The sequence below is a fragment of the Mustela erminea genome, chromosome 17 (genome assembly GCF_009829155.1).
Source record: "Mustela erminea isolate mMusErm1 chromosome 17, mMusErm1.Pri, whole genome shotgun sequence".
In the NCBI taxonomy this organism is placed as follows: domain Eukaryota; kingdom Metazoa; phylum Chordata; class Mammalia; order Carnivora; family Mustelidae; genus Mustela; species Mustela erminea.
Window position 1 is genome coordinate 46,710,221 of NC_045630.1, and position 19,045 is coordinate 46,729,265.

General features: G+C 36.9%; 1 protein-coding gene across 4 annotated transcripts in view; it reads right to left on the bottom strand.

Annotated features, from left to right (window-relative positions):
* LOC116576090 (complement factor H-like) overlaps positions 1 to 18,321 on the bottom strand; it is a 76,645-nt gene extending 58,324 nt beyond the window's left edge. For 2 of the 4 annotated variants that reach the window (XM_032317897.1, XM_032317896.1), the window contains exon 1: positions 18,043 to 18,319. In XM_032317897.1, the coding sequence (XP_032173788.1) occupies positions 18,043 to 18,100 (58 nt within the window). In that variant the 5' untranslated portion in view covers positions 18,101 to 18,319. Of the gene's footprint in view, positions 1 to 18,042 lie in introns of all 4 variants that reach the window. The other 2 variants (XM_032317899.1, XM_032317898.1) reach the window with 2 other exon arrangements.
* Positions 18,322 to 19,045: the final 724 nt, after the last annotated feature.

Consider the following 19,045-nt stretch of genomic DNA (forward strand, 5'->3'; position numbering starts at 1 on the left):
CGTTTTATGCAAACATAAAGTTTTCGGCCATTTCTTAACTGGTCATGTTTGCCAGGCTTTGCCTGAACAGAGGAATGTGATAGGAAAAGAAAAGAGACAAACTTTTGGAAGCATGTCTAACATGAAAAATTCTGAAACCCTGCAGAATGAGGGTGCTCTGCTGGAGCATAAGTTATTTCTTAAGAGTGGAATGGAAGTTCCTATAGTCTCATAGAAAAAGTCCTGGTAAGAAAAGAATCTTACTTCAAATACACAACTGAATCCTCATCAAAACAGTTGACATATTTCAAAGTCACTCGGGGTGAGATTTAAGAGCAGAGATCGAAACATCAGAAAAGCAGGATCAATCTCTCAGAGTGTTCTGGGATGGTGGAAGAGGAGACCAACCAGGTACTTCATAAAAACCCAAGAAGGTCTCTACCTTGAGACTTTTGAAACCAGAAGTGGACTAACTCAACATAGAAGTGCAACCCCAACCCATCTGAGTTCACTTCTTGATTAGATCAAGAGCAAGCACTTGTCAATGGGAGGCAAATAATATAAACATTATCATTACATTTATTTTATATAAAATGTATAGCTTTGGATAAAAATTAAAAGACACGTAAAGAAGTAAAAACATGTGATCAAGAAATAAAGCAAAAATAAATGGCTCATAGGAGCAGACACTCAGATCCAGATGTTGAAATTAGTGTCAAGATTTCTTTAAAATAGCTGTTTTAAGAACGTTAAAGGAAATACAGGAAAATAACAGATGAAAGGAGTAAAAAGACAAAGATATCCAAAAGAAAATTGATGCTCTAAAAATAATCATGTGTTATACTAAAATTACAAAACAAATATCCAAAATTAGGATGCATTGGATGGTCTTAAGAATGAAATGGAGATAGCAGAACAAAAACATATTAAATCTGAAGAATATTGATATAGAACTATCCAAAATGAATACAGAAAGATAGAAGTATAGAAAACACCAATAATAAATAAAGGAGAGTACAAGAAATGTGTGGAGCAGAGTCCAGTGATAGGTGTATGTCTAAATAAAATTCCAAAACTAGAGAAGAGAAAAGGCAGAAATATTTGAAGAAAGAATAGCTCAAAGGTTTCTAAAATTGATGAAAAAAATCAACTCTCAGATTCAAAAGCTCAAAAACAGAACAAAACAAGAAAAACAAACAAACAAACAAACAAAAACAAATAACCCACAACAAATCAAAAGGTAAATACGAAGAAAGACTATACAGAGGCTTTGCAGAAAACCAAAGATAAAGGCAAAATCTTAAAAGCAGACAGAGAAAGGAACACATATTTCTTTTAGGAGAACAACAAAAATAGCAGTATGTTTGTAACAGTAACAACTGAGGCATGAAGACAATGTTCTGTCATTACAAAACTGCTGAAAAATAAATGGCAACAGAGAACTGAACCCAGGGAAAACATAGTATGAAATGAAGGAGAATAGAAACACATTCTCAAACAAACCAAAAAGAGAGAGAATTCAACAATAGCAGACTGACACAACAATAAGCCCCACTAAAACTTTCTAGACTGAAGGAGAATGATCCCATAAGTAAACAAAGGGTATTAGGGCACGGATTGCATGGAGCACTGGGTGTGGTGAAAGAATGATGAATACTGTTTTTCTGAAATTAAATAAATTAATTTAATAAGAAAAAGGGTAACAGTAAATGAGCAGACCTGAAGAAAATAAACATATGGATTAATAAAAAGACTACTGATAAATAATAAAAAATGTGCTATGTATATTTTAACAAAATTTTAAAAAGCCTTCGTTTAAAATCAATAACAATGTTTTAGAGTGTTAGCAAAAAGTTTCAGGAGTATAATACGTAAAAATAATAACAAAAATGCCAAGAGATAACAAATGAAGTTAAATGGATTTAATGTTTCCATAGTTTAGAATGTAGTGAAAGTATCGATTAAGGGTGAACTGTAATAATTTGAGTATGCTTATTGTAAAACATCAAGAGTTATATAGCTAATGGAAATGATACAGTGAGGTAGTAAAGAATATTTGATTAACATTTTTAAAAGGCAGGAGAGGTGGAATAGAAGAACAAAGACATGACGTAAAAAATAAATAGCAGTATGTTCGACTTGAGCTTAACTGTATTAGTAATTACAATAACTGTAAATGGATTACCACCCCCGTTAGGGTATAAATTAATTGGAGGTATAAACTAATTGACTGGAGAAAAACAGAAAATAAAACTGAAGTATATGCTGATTACTTTTAATAAAATGGAACCTGGGCTCATGGGTGGCTCTGTTGGTCAAGCATCTGACTTGGATTCAGCTCAGAACCTGATCTCATGGCTCCTGGGGACCAGCCTCCTGCTGGGCTTCCTGCTCAGCAGGAGTCTGCCTGGATATTCTCTCCCTTTGTCCCTTCCCCTGCTAGGGTTCTCTTTCTCATATAAATAAATAAATCCTTAAAAAATAGGACAGATAATTTGAAAGTAAATGATGGAAACTAATACTCTATGAAAATGTTAGCCAAAAAAGAGAGGGTTATTATATAATTTCAGGCAAATAATAATTTAAGGCAGAATGTATTGATAGATAAAAGAGGGGTTTTTCACAATAATAAAAGAACCATTTGAACAGAAAGATGCAATAATTCTAAATGTGTATGAACATTTAGAATGATTGCTGGAGTTGGCTCATACCAACTCACAGGAGATAATTATAAACATCTCTTCCCAATGAAGAATTGAGTGGTATCACATTGATAACTTGAAATTGACCATATCATGTGTATTAACACATTGAGTGCTGGAAAATTTTACAAATCAAGACTCTTTTTTACATAGTTGATTGTTATATACTTGCCAGCATACCCCTGTACATAAACCTAGTAATATGTCTTCAAGATAGAACAGAAGTAAGAAAAGTAACAAATCTCATAGCTTGAGATTTAAATACACGTCTCCAAGTATTTGATAGACAAGGAGATAGACAAATAAGGATATGAACTTTTTTTTTTTTTTTTTTTTTTTTTTGTTACACGAGGGAGAAGAAGAGCGAGAGTGAGTGGAAGGGGGAGGGGAGAGAGAAAAAGAATTCTAAGCAAGAATCCTAAGCAAGCTACACACTCAGCACGGTATCTTATGTGGAGCTCAATCTCATGACCCTGAGATCATGACCTGAGCTGAAATCAAGAGTCAGACACTTAACCAACAGAGCCACCCAGGCACCCCAAATATATGAACATTATCAGCCAAATCGACCTTTTTTTTTTTTAAGATTTTATTTATTTATTTGACAGAGAGAAATCACAAGTAGACGGAGAGGCAGGCAGAGAGAGAGAGAGAGGGAAGCAGGCTCCCCGCTGAGCAGAGAGCCCGATGTGGGACTCGATCCCAGGACCCGGAGATCATGACCTGAGCCGAAGGCAGCGGCTTAACCCACTGAGCCACCCAGGTGCCCCCAAATCGACCTTTTACATATGGATAGAATGCACCCTTCATCAGCTGCAGCTACAGATTCATTCCAAGTGCACATGCAAGGCTCAACAAATTTCAAAAGATTGAAATCACCCTAAGAGCACACCTTATACAGAAAATAACTGGAATAATCTCATAAGTTTTTAAGTTAAGGAACTCTTCTAAATCACTCTTGGGTTAAGAAGAAATCACAATACATACTAGACTACAACTTGCACTAAACAATATTGAAAATATGATATATATCAAAATTTGTGGGGTGAAACTGAAGCAGAATTCCTGAACTTTCCATCCAGGAGCCCTGTCCACAAAAGCCCTGCACTATGACCTCAGGTAGTGCAGGAAGGGGTCTGGCTCTGGACAGATTTTCAGTCCTTCCCCTGAGTGGGTAGAAGCGGCAATCTTTCAGGAGGGAGGATATCGCTGTTGTCAGGAGATTTCAAAAACCTTGAGTCCTGGTTCGGTTTGTAGGGCATGTGACTCCTGATCTTGGGGTTGTAGGTTCAAGCCCTACATTGTGTGTAGAGATTACTTAAAAATAAAATCTTTAGAACAAAACAAAACAAACCTTAACAGTCCCATAACAAAAATATGTCAAAACCCCCCTCTAGGCTCAGTTTGGAGAACTAGTTGGCTTCCCCAGCCATTTCCATACAACATGCAAGGAGAAACAAACTTGCTATTAATACCTGAAAAAGTTAGGGGGAAAAAAGGATAATGGTGAAGGATCTAAACAAGTATTTCTCCAATGAGAAAATGCAAGTGATCAGTAAACTGATGAAAAATTGCTCAAACTGAAAATGAAAATGAAAACCGTAATAAACCATGAATAAAACAACATGACATTGGTTTAGAAAGTCTAAAAATCCCACTATTTGAAAATAATGTGGAGCATTAGGAACTACTGGTCCAAAGGAAAATGGGAACCAGCACAACAGCAAAGAGTTTAGCAACTTGCAGTGAAGTTGAAAACATGCATTGGTTATTACTTAGCAGTTTTACTTCTAGGAATATGTCACTGAGAGCACATGTCACATATAGCACACATGCCAACCAGGTTTCATGTGTGATGGTATTTATAGAATATGATTTTTTAATAGCTAAAAGTGAAAACACTTCACAGTATCTATCAATAGTTGAGTGGATAAAAAATTATGATGTATTTGTGCAATGGAATAGTACACCAATGCTACAAAATGACATGAAGCGATAAAACAATGATCACATGCACTAAAACGGCACATAGGTACATTGATATTATAGGATGATTTCACCTATATAAAATTCAAGAATAAACATATATATTAGGGATGTGTCCATGGGCTGTGAAGCTATTAAAGAAGAACAAAAGTGTAATTACCAGAAGTATTAAGAAAATGTTTTCTTCTAGAGGAAAGTTAGGGCTACTGACATAATAGAAAGCCACTGGGATTTTCTGGGATACTGGGAATGTTCTATTTGTTGATATGGGTGATATGTTATATTTGTAACACAGTACCTTCATATTTTATTCACTCTTACATCTTATATCTCACAATAAATGTATTAAACTAACAGAATCTGCATATAGAGTATGATTCTTATTTTGCAAAAATTAACTGACATATAAAGAGATCACAGGATGTTAATAGGAAGCTCATGCCTACTGAGTGTAACTGCTAATATTTTTAATACTTCCTGCTGTTGAATTTGGGTATAAGTACCCTTGCTACTAGAATGACGACAGGAAGAGCTAAAATGGCAGGGTGGTAGGAAGACCCTAGGCTTGCCTCATCCCTTACACACAGCTGGAGAAATGTCAAATCATTCTGAACACCCACAAAATCGACCTGTGTATTGATAAACTGCACAACTAGGGAGAGAAGGGGCCACATCAGGGAAGGTAGGTGGTGCGGAGACTGGATTTAGGGGAGAAATGGATCACAAGTGCTGTGGAGGGGAGCCCTGGTCATGGAGAGAGGCAGGAGAAAGAAAGAGGGAATGAGAGAGAGAGGAGTACACAGGGGAGTGCACAAGGAAAACACATCCCCAAAGGCATTGACTGGGAAAAAGAGAGGGGCTGATTTTTGTGAGTTTTTACAACCAGTGGGTTCAAAGACTAGAGTTTTAGAAGTCTGCAGCATGGCCAGTGCTGAGCCCTGAGGGCCCTGCAGTGGTCCTGCGGAGGAGGGCAGATAGTCTGGGGGCAGAAGATGCAATCTGAGGATCCGCTGGGATGTCCTGGGAGAGACTGTTCCCTCCTCTTGAAGCACATCTGGGAGAGGTGCCGTTCATTGTCTCTCTGGGAGAAAAAACAGGCACCATTTCCCAAGACACCCGCTGAGAGCAGCTAACCCAAACACTGGTTCTTTGACACACTTGTCTCCAAACTACCATGCCCTTGTGCTTTGGTGTGACTGCCCTTCTGGGATAAACGTGCATCAGTCCCTGCATGGTGAGACCTTCCTGCAGAGGACCAGCATGGGTCTGCACCATGCCAGGTCGCTAAAGTTTTGAGTTCTAAAACTCAGCTGGCCTGTCTTGGATAGAACACAGGTGCACTGTGCTGCTGGGCAGGCAGACAGCCCAGATACAGTCAGGGTCAAGACAGGATCTGAGGGAAATCTGGAACACATAAGGGGAGACTGTTCCCTCTTTTGTGAGGGCTTCCCAGGCAGCAGTGAGCACGAACTCCCCTTTCCAGGGACAAGGGAGAGGGCTGGCAGCATTTCCTGCCCCCATGACTTTTCTTGTTCTTTCTTTTGGGATGAATTCCTCCTCAGTCCTGGCATTTTTGTCTAAAAATAAACATTTGACAAATTAGAGTAACCATTCTTGATAAATATCCTCAATAAAGTAGGGATACAGGGAATGTATTGCAACATCATAAAGCCTGAATATGAAAACCCACGTGTAATATAATTCTCAATGGGGAAAACTGAGAGCTTTTCCTCTACCACCAGGAGCAATACAGGGATATCCATTCTCACCATTGTTATTCAACATAGTACTAGAAGTCATAGCTTTCAGCAATCAGAAAACAACAACTAAAAGGGAATTCACATGGGGAAGGAAGAAGTCAAATTTTCACTATTTGCAGATGACATGATACTCCATGTAGAAACCCTTAAGACGCCACTAAAAAATTGCTAGAAATGATACACGATTCACAGAAGTTGCAGGAGACAAAGTCAACATACAGAAATCTCTTGCATTTTAATACACCCATAATGAGGTAGCAGAAAGAGAAATCAAAGAATTGATCCCATTTATAATGGCACCAAACCCCATCTGATACCTAGGAATAAACTTTACCAAAGAGGTGAAAGATCTGTACTCTGAAAACTATAGAACACTGATGAAAGAACCTGAAGATGACACAACAATTTGGAAAAACATTTCATGCTCATGGATCGGAAAAACAAATACCGTTAAGATGTCTCTACTACTCAAAGCAGTCTACACATTTAAAGCAATCCCTATCAAAATACCACCAGCATTTTTCACAGAGCTAGGACAACCTATCCTAAAGTTTGCGTGGAAGCACAAAAGACCCCACATAGCCAAAGGAATTTTAAAAAAGAAAAGCAAAGCTGGAGGCGTCACAATTCTGGACTTCAAGCTGTATTACAAACCGGTAGCCATCCATACAGATTAGTACTGGTACAAAAACAGATACATAGATCAATCAATGGAACAAAATAAAACTCCCCAAATGGGCCCACAACTATAAGGTCCACTAATCTTTAACAAAGCAGAAAAGAATATCCAGTGGAAAAACGACAGTATCTTCAACAAATGGTGTTGGGAACACTGGACAGCCACATGCAAAAGAGTAAAACTGGACCATTTCCTTACACCACACACAGAAATAAATTCAAAATAGATGAAAGACCTAAGTGTGAGACAGGAAACCACCAAAATGCTAGAGGAGACAACAGACAACAACCTCTTTGACCTAGCAAATTCTTACTAGACAGATCTCCAGAGGAAAGGGAAACAATAGAAAAAATGAAATATTGCGACTTCATCAGATAAAAAACTTTTGCACAGTGAAGGAAACAATCAAAATTAAAAGGCAACCTTCAGAATGGGAAAAGTTATGTGCAAATAACACCTCTGGAAAAGGGTTAGCATCCAAAATATATAAAGAACTTATCAAACCCAACACCCAAGGAACAAATAATCCATCGAGAAATGAGCAGGAGACATGAAGAAGCATTTTTCCAAAGAAGACGTACAGATGGCTATGAGACACTTAAAAAGATGCTCAACATCACTCGTCATCAGGGAAATACAAATCAAAACCACAATGAGATATCATCTCACACCTGTCAGAATGGCTAAGATTAACAACACAGGAAACAACGGTGTTGGTGAGGATGTGGAGAAAGGGAACCCTCATGCACTGTTGGTGGGAATGCAAGCTGGTGCAGCCACTGTGGAAAACGGATGGAGGGTCCTTAAAAAGTTGAAGATAGAGCAACCCTAGGACCCAGCATTTGCACTACGGGTTATTTAACCCCAAAATACAGATGTAGTGAAAAGAAGGGACACCTGCACCCCAGTGTTCATAGCAGCAATGTCCACAATGGCCGATCTGTGGAAGGAGCCGAGATGTCCTTCAACAGATGAATGGATAAAGAAGATATGGTTTATATATGCATGGGATACTACTCAGCCACCAGAAAGGATGAATACCTACCACGTGTACTGACATGGATGCAACTGGAGGGTATTACCCTAAGTGAAATAAGTCAATCAGAGAAAGATTATTATCATATAGTTTCATTCATACGTGGAACATAAGGAACAGTGCAGGGGACCATGGGGGAAGGGAGGGAAAACTGAATGGGAAAGAGTCAGAGAGGGAAAAAAAAAAACACGAGAGGCTCTTAGACTCTTGGAAACAAATTGGGGGTTACAGAAGGGAGGTGGGATGGGGTACATGGGTAATGGGCATTAAGGAGGGCACGTGATGTGATGATCATTGGCTGCTTTATGCAACTGATGAATCATTGAACACTGATGATGTACTGTATGTTGGCTGATTGAATTTAAATAAAAAATAAAAATGGGAAATTCAATAATACTGATCACCATACATATTTATTAGCATTACTTTAATTGCTAAAGTCCTTTCTCTACTTGGTTTTATGACAATGGCTTAACGGTCCATTCTAGAATTTCTTTTTAAAAGGCAAGGGGCAAATAACCAACCGAGCTGAATCCCATCATGGAACACATTCATTGTGAAAATGTTTATCCTTTCATAGAAGCTCCATATAAAACTATATTTTGTGTCGTAAATAATACCTGTGTTGGTTTTCATATATATTCATTTTTCTTTGATGTTTTAGCAAATTTTTAGCACATTTATGTTAGGGAACTTTTAATAAATGATTCCACAGTATAGTTTTGATTTTTAGATTTAGGTAAACATACTTTTTCTCCACTAGATGGTGCTGATGCCCTATTATAAAACAATGCAAACCCCATCTTCTGCGTTTCTGCCCCTCCAGCCAGATCTTTGTTGTTGTTGTTTGTTTTAAATTTAGTGTTCATGTTTTGATATGAAAATTTTATGCTTGGCTACAGGCTAATATGTGTGCTTTTCAGTTTAGAAATTCAGATCCACCTCATGGCATAAAGATTACTGGAAAAATAAATTAGTTAAATTTCAAATATGATGCTATATTGTGCATACAGAAATATTTTTCATTAGTATATTAACATTTTGATAGAATTAGTTCCTATCCTACTAAGTTAATGCAAGGAAAGAGTAATAAAGTTTTTTTATCAATTAATTTACTCAACTTAAATTATTATTATTTTTTAAAGGATTTATTTATTTGATAGAGAAAGCAAAGGAGCACAGGCTTGCATGGGGTGGGGAGGAGGTGGGATGGGGAAGGGGGAAGGGCTGAGGAAGTGAAGGACAGAGTGTTAACCTGACTTTATGCTGAGCTCTGAACTCCACAGAGGGCTTGATCTCAGGACCCTGAGATGATGACCCGAGTCCAAATCAACAGTGAGGCGCTTAATGGGCTGTGCCACGCAGGTTCCTCTTATTTTTTTTTTTTAAAGTAACGCATCTACCAAAGGCATAATCCAACCACAAAACAGCAATCAATACACAGACACATACACATGGGGTCAGCCCATTAGCTAGCCTGAGGCAAATGCATTCCCTCTTGGTTGTATTTCAAGATAATTCTTGATTTTTCAATTTTATTAATTTCAACTTTATTAACTGCTTTTAGCAACCAGATATAAAAGACAGGGACATATCTCTTTGATGTCGTCTTCCTACCACCTTCTCATGGTATTTACTGTTATGTATGTATAGAGGAAGAGTTCTCCTATGGATTAGTCTTTTTACTTCAAGTAATTCGTAAGAATTTCCATGAATTTTAAATGGCAGCTCTTGACTGTAAGAAAACGGTATCACCACCCCCTACTCTATTTGTCCATCCTTCTACTGCCATCTCCAGAATCTCAGCTCTGATTATGATCCTTTGCCACCTTGACTGGGAAACAGCCTGCTAACCAGTCTCCAAGCCTCCATCCTCCCATTCTCCACAGGGCTACACAGGAGTTACTGCAAAATTGGTCACACCGCTCCTGTGTTTAAAATTCTTTGGTGACTTCCCCTTTAACGTGTAAGACATTCCAAACTCCTTACTCTGCCCTGGGAACCGCCTATCTGGCTCTTTCCATTCTCTCTGGGATCATCTTGTTTCCTCTACCACATATTCACTGTGCCAAAGCCTCCCTGGTTTCTTCATGTTTTGTCCAGCATCTCAAATGTATTTTTTTCCTGTACGTCTTTTGGTTGTTTTCTCTCTTGCAACACGTGCACCGGAGACTTTTGGTGGTTGCCTTTATCGCATCTTTCAGGTTCTGCTCAAATATTATTTCTTCAAAGTGACCCAGTTCAGACCAGCCCAGCCAAAGGCTCTTACCCCACTACCCCATCTCTGTTTTCCCTCAGCCCCTACTTTATTTCCTTCCCAACATAGTTCACGATTCATAATTATTATTCATAATGTTTTTATAAGGATTTCATCTATCCTGCCATCAAAATGTAAGCTCCCTGAGAAGAACGACCATCTCCATCCTGTTTTACAGAAGGATCAATTCTCAATAATACTCAGATCCTCTAACTTCAAATTCACCTCCTGTCTGCTTTGGTTCTAATCTTCAATACACTGAGCATTATCAGTTCATGTCATAACGAGCTGATAATGATTCACTATCTTGTGTTCTAACAAGAATTAGGCAAAGGGGGCCTGGGTGGCTCAGTGGGTTAAGCCTCTGCCTTGGGTTCAGGTCATGATCCCAGCATCGTGGGATCCAGCCCCGCATGGGGCTCTCTGCTCAGTGGGGAGCCTGCTTCCCCCTCTCTCTCGCCTGCCTCTCTGCCTACTTATGATCTCTCAGTCTCTGTCAAATAAATAAATAAACTCTTTAAAAAGAAGAATTAAGTGAATCTTACAACATAATTTTTGTTTGAATTGATAAAAAAGCGTTCAAGTTCAGTTAAACCGTGTTCTCAAAAAAATTTTTTAAGGAGACAAAAAGAGTAATTTCAGTCTGTGTAGTCAAACTGTTGGCATGAACGTGTGGTAACCACATTTGCTTGAACTAAATTGGCAGTTTTTGAAGAGAAGGGCAGGAAGCTTATTAAATAAGTAACATAAACATATTTCAAAGGCATACAAGCATTTTAAGGAAGACTTGGCTGGTGATTCTATTTTTTTTTTTTTGTCTGAATAGCATCTCGCTTCTCAAGTTCTAAGTTAATGAGTGAACTAAGTTTTCTAAAGTCTTAGGTTTAAACAACAAATATTTCAACTTATGTGTTTATGTAGTCACTTAAATGACAGTATAATTAAAAAAAATTTATAAAGCACTACCTGGATGTACTTTTTATCCTTTTGGTCTGATTTTGTAATTTAAAATTATTCTGTCCATAAATAAGAGTGTGAATGGTTTTGGCTATTGGATAGGAATAGCATTCACTTTGCTTTTATTTGAGAGACATAGTTATAAAAAATTGCTTAAAGTTAAAAACAATTATCCTTGATAATTTAATACTTATCATTTATTTAATTTTTCCAATTTCAAATTTTTTTTTTTAAATTTTATTTGACAGAGAAGAAGAGACATCTAGAGAGGGAATACAAGTGGGGAGTGGGAGAGGGAGAAGCAGGCTTCCCGCTGAGCCAGGAGCCCGATGCGGGGCTCGATCCCAGGACCCTGGATCATGACCTGAGCTGAAGGCAGATGCTTAACAACTGAGCCACTCAGGCGCCCCTCCAATTTCAAATTTTAAAAGGATATTATTAACATATAACAAGAGTTAATTACTTGTTTTTAAATTGGTGTACCTATAAGCTGTTATTTGATAAGTATTCTTAATCAAGTGAAATAAATCATAATAAAATTATATATTTTAAAAAACGTTTATCAAATGTGTACCAGATTGCTTTGGTAGACTAAAGTTGTTCTCTTCATACAATTATTCTGTTTTTCTAAAATAATTTTGGGAAAAAAATAACAGGAGATACTATATTTCAGCTAGCCTAATTTTAAATTTAGTAAATATTGGAATATATTATAGAAGAAAACCAAAAATCAATTTAGGAAATACAAATCAAATAGACAAAATGGAAATAGCAAAAGTAGATATTTTATGTTAAATTTCTTTCCCAACTTCTTATTGGTTTATATGCATATTAGTTATATTTGCATATATATATATGACTAGCTTTTCAAAATAGAACATATTCAAAGTATTTTACAAGTAACATGAAAATAATTAAAGGTATTTGGCAAATATATATACTTGTATAAAGAAAACGTCAATTGCAATAAAGTTTTTATTTTTTATTTTAATTTTTAAAAAGATTTTATTTATTTATTTGTTGAGAGAGAGAGAGAGGGAGCACACATGTGTGCACATGTGAGCTGGGGTGGGGAGTTGTCGGGAAAGGGTAGAGGGAAGAGAGCATCTCAGGCCCTCTGTACTGACTGCAGAGCACTGTTCAGGGTTTGATCCCATGATCCTGAGATCATGACCTGAGCTGAAATCAAGAGGTGGTTGCTTAACTGACTGAGCCACTCAGGTTCGCACAAATGGAGTTTTAAAAAATAACTCTAGAGAAAACAGAAATTATTTTGCATTATTAAAGCATTTGAAGAAGTAAAGTGATATGTTTAAAATTTGGAAGTATGATTATGCAATTTCTTCTTCAAATTTTAACAGTGTAAATACCATGAAGATAATTCCAGGGTTATGAAAAGCAAATGGAAGAACAGATAATAGCTAAAAGAAATCAGGTAGAAAACCAGTATGTGATAAAGACGGTTGAAACAAGCTACTCTCAGGATACAACTTGAATACATCACTGAAATCAAGTTTCTTGGAATGTGTAGTGTTTGGGTCACTAAAACAATGCCAATTATTGTTCAAGTCAAAATGGTAGCTTCTTAAAATAGTTAGTCTATACCGACGGGTTGCTGTAAAGTGGAGTTGGGTCAGAGGGTGACATCATTCAAAAAACTGTGTAGCAGGAATGATTTGCATCTGAATAATACTCATGATGATCTCGAAGGATAAGTATTGAAAAAGAAAAAGAAGAAAAACAACACACACTATACCCAGCACTTGTGGAAATGCCATTGATGGAGGATTTAGAAATGTGGGGGCTGATCTCGATCCTCCATTTTTGCAGATCTACTGTTAGTCTGTTGTACACCAATTGATGTTTCTTCAGTCTTAAATGTCCTCCTTCCTATCACAATTATCTGATTAACTCCTATTCAACCTACAAAGCCTACCCAAGATGCCATCGTGGCCCTGACCTATTTCCCTCTCTCCATTCGGGCTCTTACAAATCAACTCCTCAACCCTATCCCACTCCATCCTCTCATTGCTCTTTGGGTTTCTTGCCTCCTCTAAGTAATCCTATACTCTCTCTCTCTCTCTCTTTTTTTTTTGCTTATCTCCATCACAATACCTTATATGATAAAATACAGCATGTTAATAAAATCCAAAGCCATTCCTTTTGTTTTCCCCACTAAAAATGGTCTTTTGGAAAATGCTGATCATAGGGCCTGGCACTTAACAGTCACTCAAAAAATGATCATTGGATGAACAAAGAAATGAAATAAAAAAATGAGTGGAAGACTAGAGAATTCTCATGGAGCCTTTCCATTACATCTGCAGATTGTAGACAACCTCAGGAAAGAGCATAGTGGGTGGTAGCAAATGTAATAGATAAGACTTGGGAACAAACGTTTAGTGATTTTAAAGCCGTACTGCATGAATTCAAGAAACTCTGATATCTGTAATTCCATTGTATGTCTTGTCCACATGTCCTAAATTTTAATTTATAATTCTGAAGTCAGGAATGATTTTAGGTCAGTTCAAAAAATAAAAACTTGGGGCGCCTGAGTGGCTCAGTGGGTTAAGCCGCTGCCTTCGGCTCAGGTCATGATCTCAGGATCCTGGGATCGAGTCCCGCATCGGGCTCTCTGCTCAGCAGGGAGCCTGCTTCCCTCTCTCTCTCTCTCTCTGCCTGCCTCTCCGCCTACTTGTGATCTCTCTGTCAAATAAATAAATAAAATCTTTAAAATGCAAACTATTTAAAAAATAAAAAAATAAAAACTTTTGGGAGCTATGAAGTGAACATTTCAGTAACAACTTTTCTATCTATTACATTTTTGGTCAACAAGGTTTGAGAAACTTGTGCACTGAGTTAAAATGCCAAAGCAAATAGAAGTGTTCTAACAAATATTTTTACCCCTTTCCTTCTGTTATTTTTGTGATTTTTTTTCTCTGTTCTATTACAATAATTTCTTTGAGCCATTTTTATAATGTTTTCTTATAATTTTGAGCTGAAATGTTAACACTTTTTCCTGCCTGATTACTTCATGACCTTTCTATGCACGGTATCTGAAACCAGTTAAAGTTGTTAAATGGGTAAAGTGAGCACAGGAAAGATCAGCTGGCAAGAATCTCACAGGTCTGGGCAGGTGGGGGATGGTGTGTGGGGTGAGGAGGGGGAGGCATTGCTGGGAAGAAGGAAAAGTGCAAAGGCTGTACTACAATCAGGGATTGAGCAAAGAAATGTGAATTGATTTAGACTTTGGCTCAAGCCCTAGCAATCAAAGGCCAAAAATGAAGACTTTTACTAATTTGTGTGTCATTTGGGAACTTACTTCTGGCTAAGAATAATTTCAGCGATACTCAATAATTCAGTTGTAGTTGAACATTACGTGCAGGCAGAAGAGTAGCATGCGTGTTCTCTGGACATGCCTACCCTTAAAATAAACAAGGTTTGCTTCGGCTGACCTCCCCCTCTCATGACATTCTGGGGCATCTGCTCTGACCCTTCTCATGGGGCTCTTCTCCTCAGATCTCCCCTCCTCAGGAATACCCCACGTGCCAGACTTGCTTAGTCCAGTTCTTCACCCTCATCTTCCCTTTCTACCTTTCCTCACTAAAATGCTCCAGAGAACTTACCAACTTTGATAATTCACAGTGAACTGCAGTGAGGAACACTAGCTTTCACTCTTCTAAAGTATTTGTTCCGAGTATTTGTCATTCCACATAAACTTCAGGTTTGCTGAATCTGGTGATATCAAATTTTTGAAGAAGAGAGGATACTAGAGACAGTTGGGTCAATGCACAGCTTTAAATCACACTCTATGGGTAAACACCACACAACTATCTCTGAAAATGGGGGGTTTTGGTGAAGAAAGAAGGAGAAATCTTATTTTTTATTTCTTATTGGAATTGAAACAGAATTTTGGATTAAAATTTTTGGATTAAAAATTTTAATCCAAAAATATTTAATCCAAAATATTTGTTATTTTTGGATTATTTTTGGATTAAAAATTTTGGATTAAAAACCTCTACCTTAAGTTTTCTGGATTAGTTAACTGTGTATTCACATATAAACTCATAAAAGAAGATATTTTAGAATTAATTCTTATGATTTATAATGTCAATTATTTTTTCCTTTTTAGGGTTAACTCAAATTTGAAACCTTCTTGTACTTGAAACAATACATAATTTTTTTCCTTCTCTTTCTAATAGAAGAGAATCTCTCTTCCTTTGACCTATAATATATTTAAAGCCCCGAAAGAACTTTTTTGACCTTAAACATCCCGAATTAGAAAATACATATATCTCCACACAAAATAGCCAGTGTGTACTTGGACATTTTTCAGTGGGTTTTACTTTATTCACAGGAATTTCTGGGCTTTCTCTGTTTGTCAAATAAATAAAGTCAGGAATTTCTGGACTGTGGCTAATTTCAAAGAGTATGTTTAAGGGAACATTATTCTCAACTTTGTCCTGTAAATCTGACCAGATTCTTAGCAGCCTGTGGGGACTCCTGCAAACACAATGTTTTATAAGGAAGTAACTCATATTTCTACACAAATGGAATGGGAATGCAGAGAGCCTATTGTATTAAAGCAGAACTAGTTGGTCTCTGAGAATTTGGGCCAATAAATTCTTCTTATCGCTGTTATTTCTCTTTAATGGTGACTAATATTTTTTGAAGAATGTTCACTTTAAACAGAGCAGAGGCCGTTTATGAAATGCTAAAATGTCAAACCTGGTTGAGTAAAGCAGATTGTGAAAATATTCAAACCTGTATTCAACCAGCAGAAACTGATATCACATTTAAACACATTTTGATGAAATATAAAATACAGATGAATCAGCTGGAATCAATTACATAAGGAGTTTAAATCACTACGATTTCATTTTTATTACATACTTTGTAGCACCCAATTTTAATATTTCTAATTCCATTTTGTAATCACTTAAAAAGTTTAATTAAACTTGCCCTCTATTCTTGAGTTTTGAACATCAACTAGAAATAAAATAAGTCTTCTTTATATGACAAATGGTATCTGCATAAAGCCTCAGCAAACGATATGTAAATATTGAGACACTGAAATTATTCCTGTTAAAGGAAAGACAAAAAAACACTTATGTAAAGAAAAAGATGTTTGTGGGGCGCCTGGTTATGCATTTGCCTTCTGCACAAGGCATGATCCCAGAGGACTGGGATCCAGTCCCACACTGGGCTCCCTGTTTACCCTGGAGCTTGCTTCTCCCTCTCCCCCTGCCACTCCCCCTGCTTGTGCTCTTTCTCTCTGTCAAATACATAAATAAAACCTTAGTAAAAAAAAAAAAGAAAGATATTTGCTACGATTGATAGCATTAACAGGGTTCTGAAACTCTTTGTCAATACAATAATATTTTACTAATTGTAATATTTATGTGTGCAGGGAATAATGGAATATCTAGGTTTGGATATAAGATTTCCAAGCTAAAAATAAAGCAGTAGCATATTAGAATGAGAAACTGAAAAAAAAAATCTCTATCCTAGAAAAAAATTAAACACATTTAAATCAACCTTACAAAAATGACTAAAGGATATAATTAAAGAGATATCTTTACTTTGATTTTCTAGATTGAAAGATGCTCAAGGAGAGAGATTTTATGTTATTTGCTAACATTTCTCAATGCTTAGAGGCTGACATGAAGTAAGCATTTAATCAAAATTTGTTGACCTAGTGAAAAGTTTTGGAAATTTATGGATGATAGGTAACTGATTTGGTTTAAAAATGCCAGTCAAATATTATCACGTAATTTAGTTGCCTATCATGAATTAGAAACAAAATTTCCTCCAAAGAAACTTCTTAATCTATTGAGAAGCAGTGTTATAATTAAAATTTAATATAAATCTAGTAATTTTCTTACTGATACCAGAAAGAAAACTTCTACATTCATATTCACTACTCTAAAGACTGGTCTTCTAGAATATATCTCAAATACACTATCGGAAAAAACCCGTTAGAATAACTTAGATGTTACAAACACTGCATGTTCAAGTTTTTCACACTTACGTGATATTTTCATTCTAATGACAAGCAAGTAATGCTTGCTTGTCTACAAGACTTCTAATTTTTGTTCTGGTTCTACATATGTTCATATGCTTCTTAACACTTTCATACAAAACATTTTGGTGAAAATTTTAAACAAACAAAATAAGTTATGATGATTTGAAGGGAAATTATTATGATATAGTACAGTTTTCAAAACATTTATTAAAACATTTTTTGAGGGCACCTAGGAGGTTCAGATGGTTAAGCGTCTGACTTTGGCTTAGGTCATGATCTCCAGGTCCTGGGATGGAGCCCCAGAGGGTGGGGGTGGGGGTGGGGGTGAGGGTAGGGGGGTTCCAGCTCAGCAGAGTCTGCTTCTCCCTCTCCCTCTGCCTCTCCCCCTGCTTGTCCTCTACTTCTCTCTCTCTCTCAAGTGAATGAATAAACTCTTTAAAAAACCCTTTTTTGAGTGTGTACATTAAATAAAACCATGATAAATAATAATATCACTTAAATAAACTACTTACATTTTTTAAAACTTAATGTCAAAGGCTAGTCACACACAAATCTATAGAACAGTAATTAAATCACATTTTCTAGACAAAATTCCTGTTACCACTGTGAAAAGCATGTTAGCAAATGTCTCATAATATAGAAAAAAGCCTTTTTTTACTCTTACCTTGTGCAACACAAACCGCCCACAATATAAGCCAAACGATCTCCCCTAGAAATCTCATTCTGAGGTCTTTTAGGGGTACATTTAATTGCTGAGAGTGCTCACACGATGTCAAGTTCTCTTCCTCTACGAAATCTGATTAGTGCAGGAAAGCACTTGCTCAAAAGGAAATTGAAACACAACTCAGGAATTAAAGGGAGTACCAGATGCTCCGCCCCTCAGAAATTTTGCAAGGTAGAAGAGAAAATTCAACCCCAAACCCCAGCAGTGTCAGAGTTTGAATCTGATTCTTCCTGCATTCCCACGGAATGTTAATGCTGTGACTTGCTTTTCATTTGTTTTCATAAACCCAGGCATGTTCTCTGCTGGAACACGTTCAAGTTCTTGGAATGTGCAAAGCAGTAACTGCTGATATCCTCAGGATTTCATAAACCCTCAAAAGGAGCTTAAAAGAAGCTCTTTTAAAAATCGTTTATGATTCACCGACCAGTACCCCTGGGCCAAATAATACATTATATGTTAATAAAAATAATTCATAAAAATGAAAAAAATCATTTACAGAACTGGGAGTGAGTCAATGCTTCCACAAATAAGACTCATAAAATGTGGGTAAACGTTGCCAAGAATGTAGTGCTGGCCTGCTTTTCCCACAATCCAGGAAATTACTCTTTTAAAGCCTTCTTATATATGTGTGTGAAGCAACAGGATCACTCTCCTTGGTCATAACTGTGTTTAATAATTCAAAAATCAAGAAATTTGAACACTGAGTTTTTAAACCTTTTATTGAAACATAATATGCATAGGGAACATTTAAACAAGTGGGTTAATGAATATTGAGATGGTGGAGACATGTATGAACCCAGCACCAAGTTTAGTTCACTGAAGAGCACTCGCTCTCCAGGAAGCCCCAGCTGTCCCTTTCGGTGAGCCCCTCTCAACCTCTCCCTCACCACACACAGAGGGACCAGTGTCCTGATCTCTAAGAATATGGAATCCATTCGTCTAT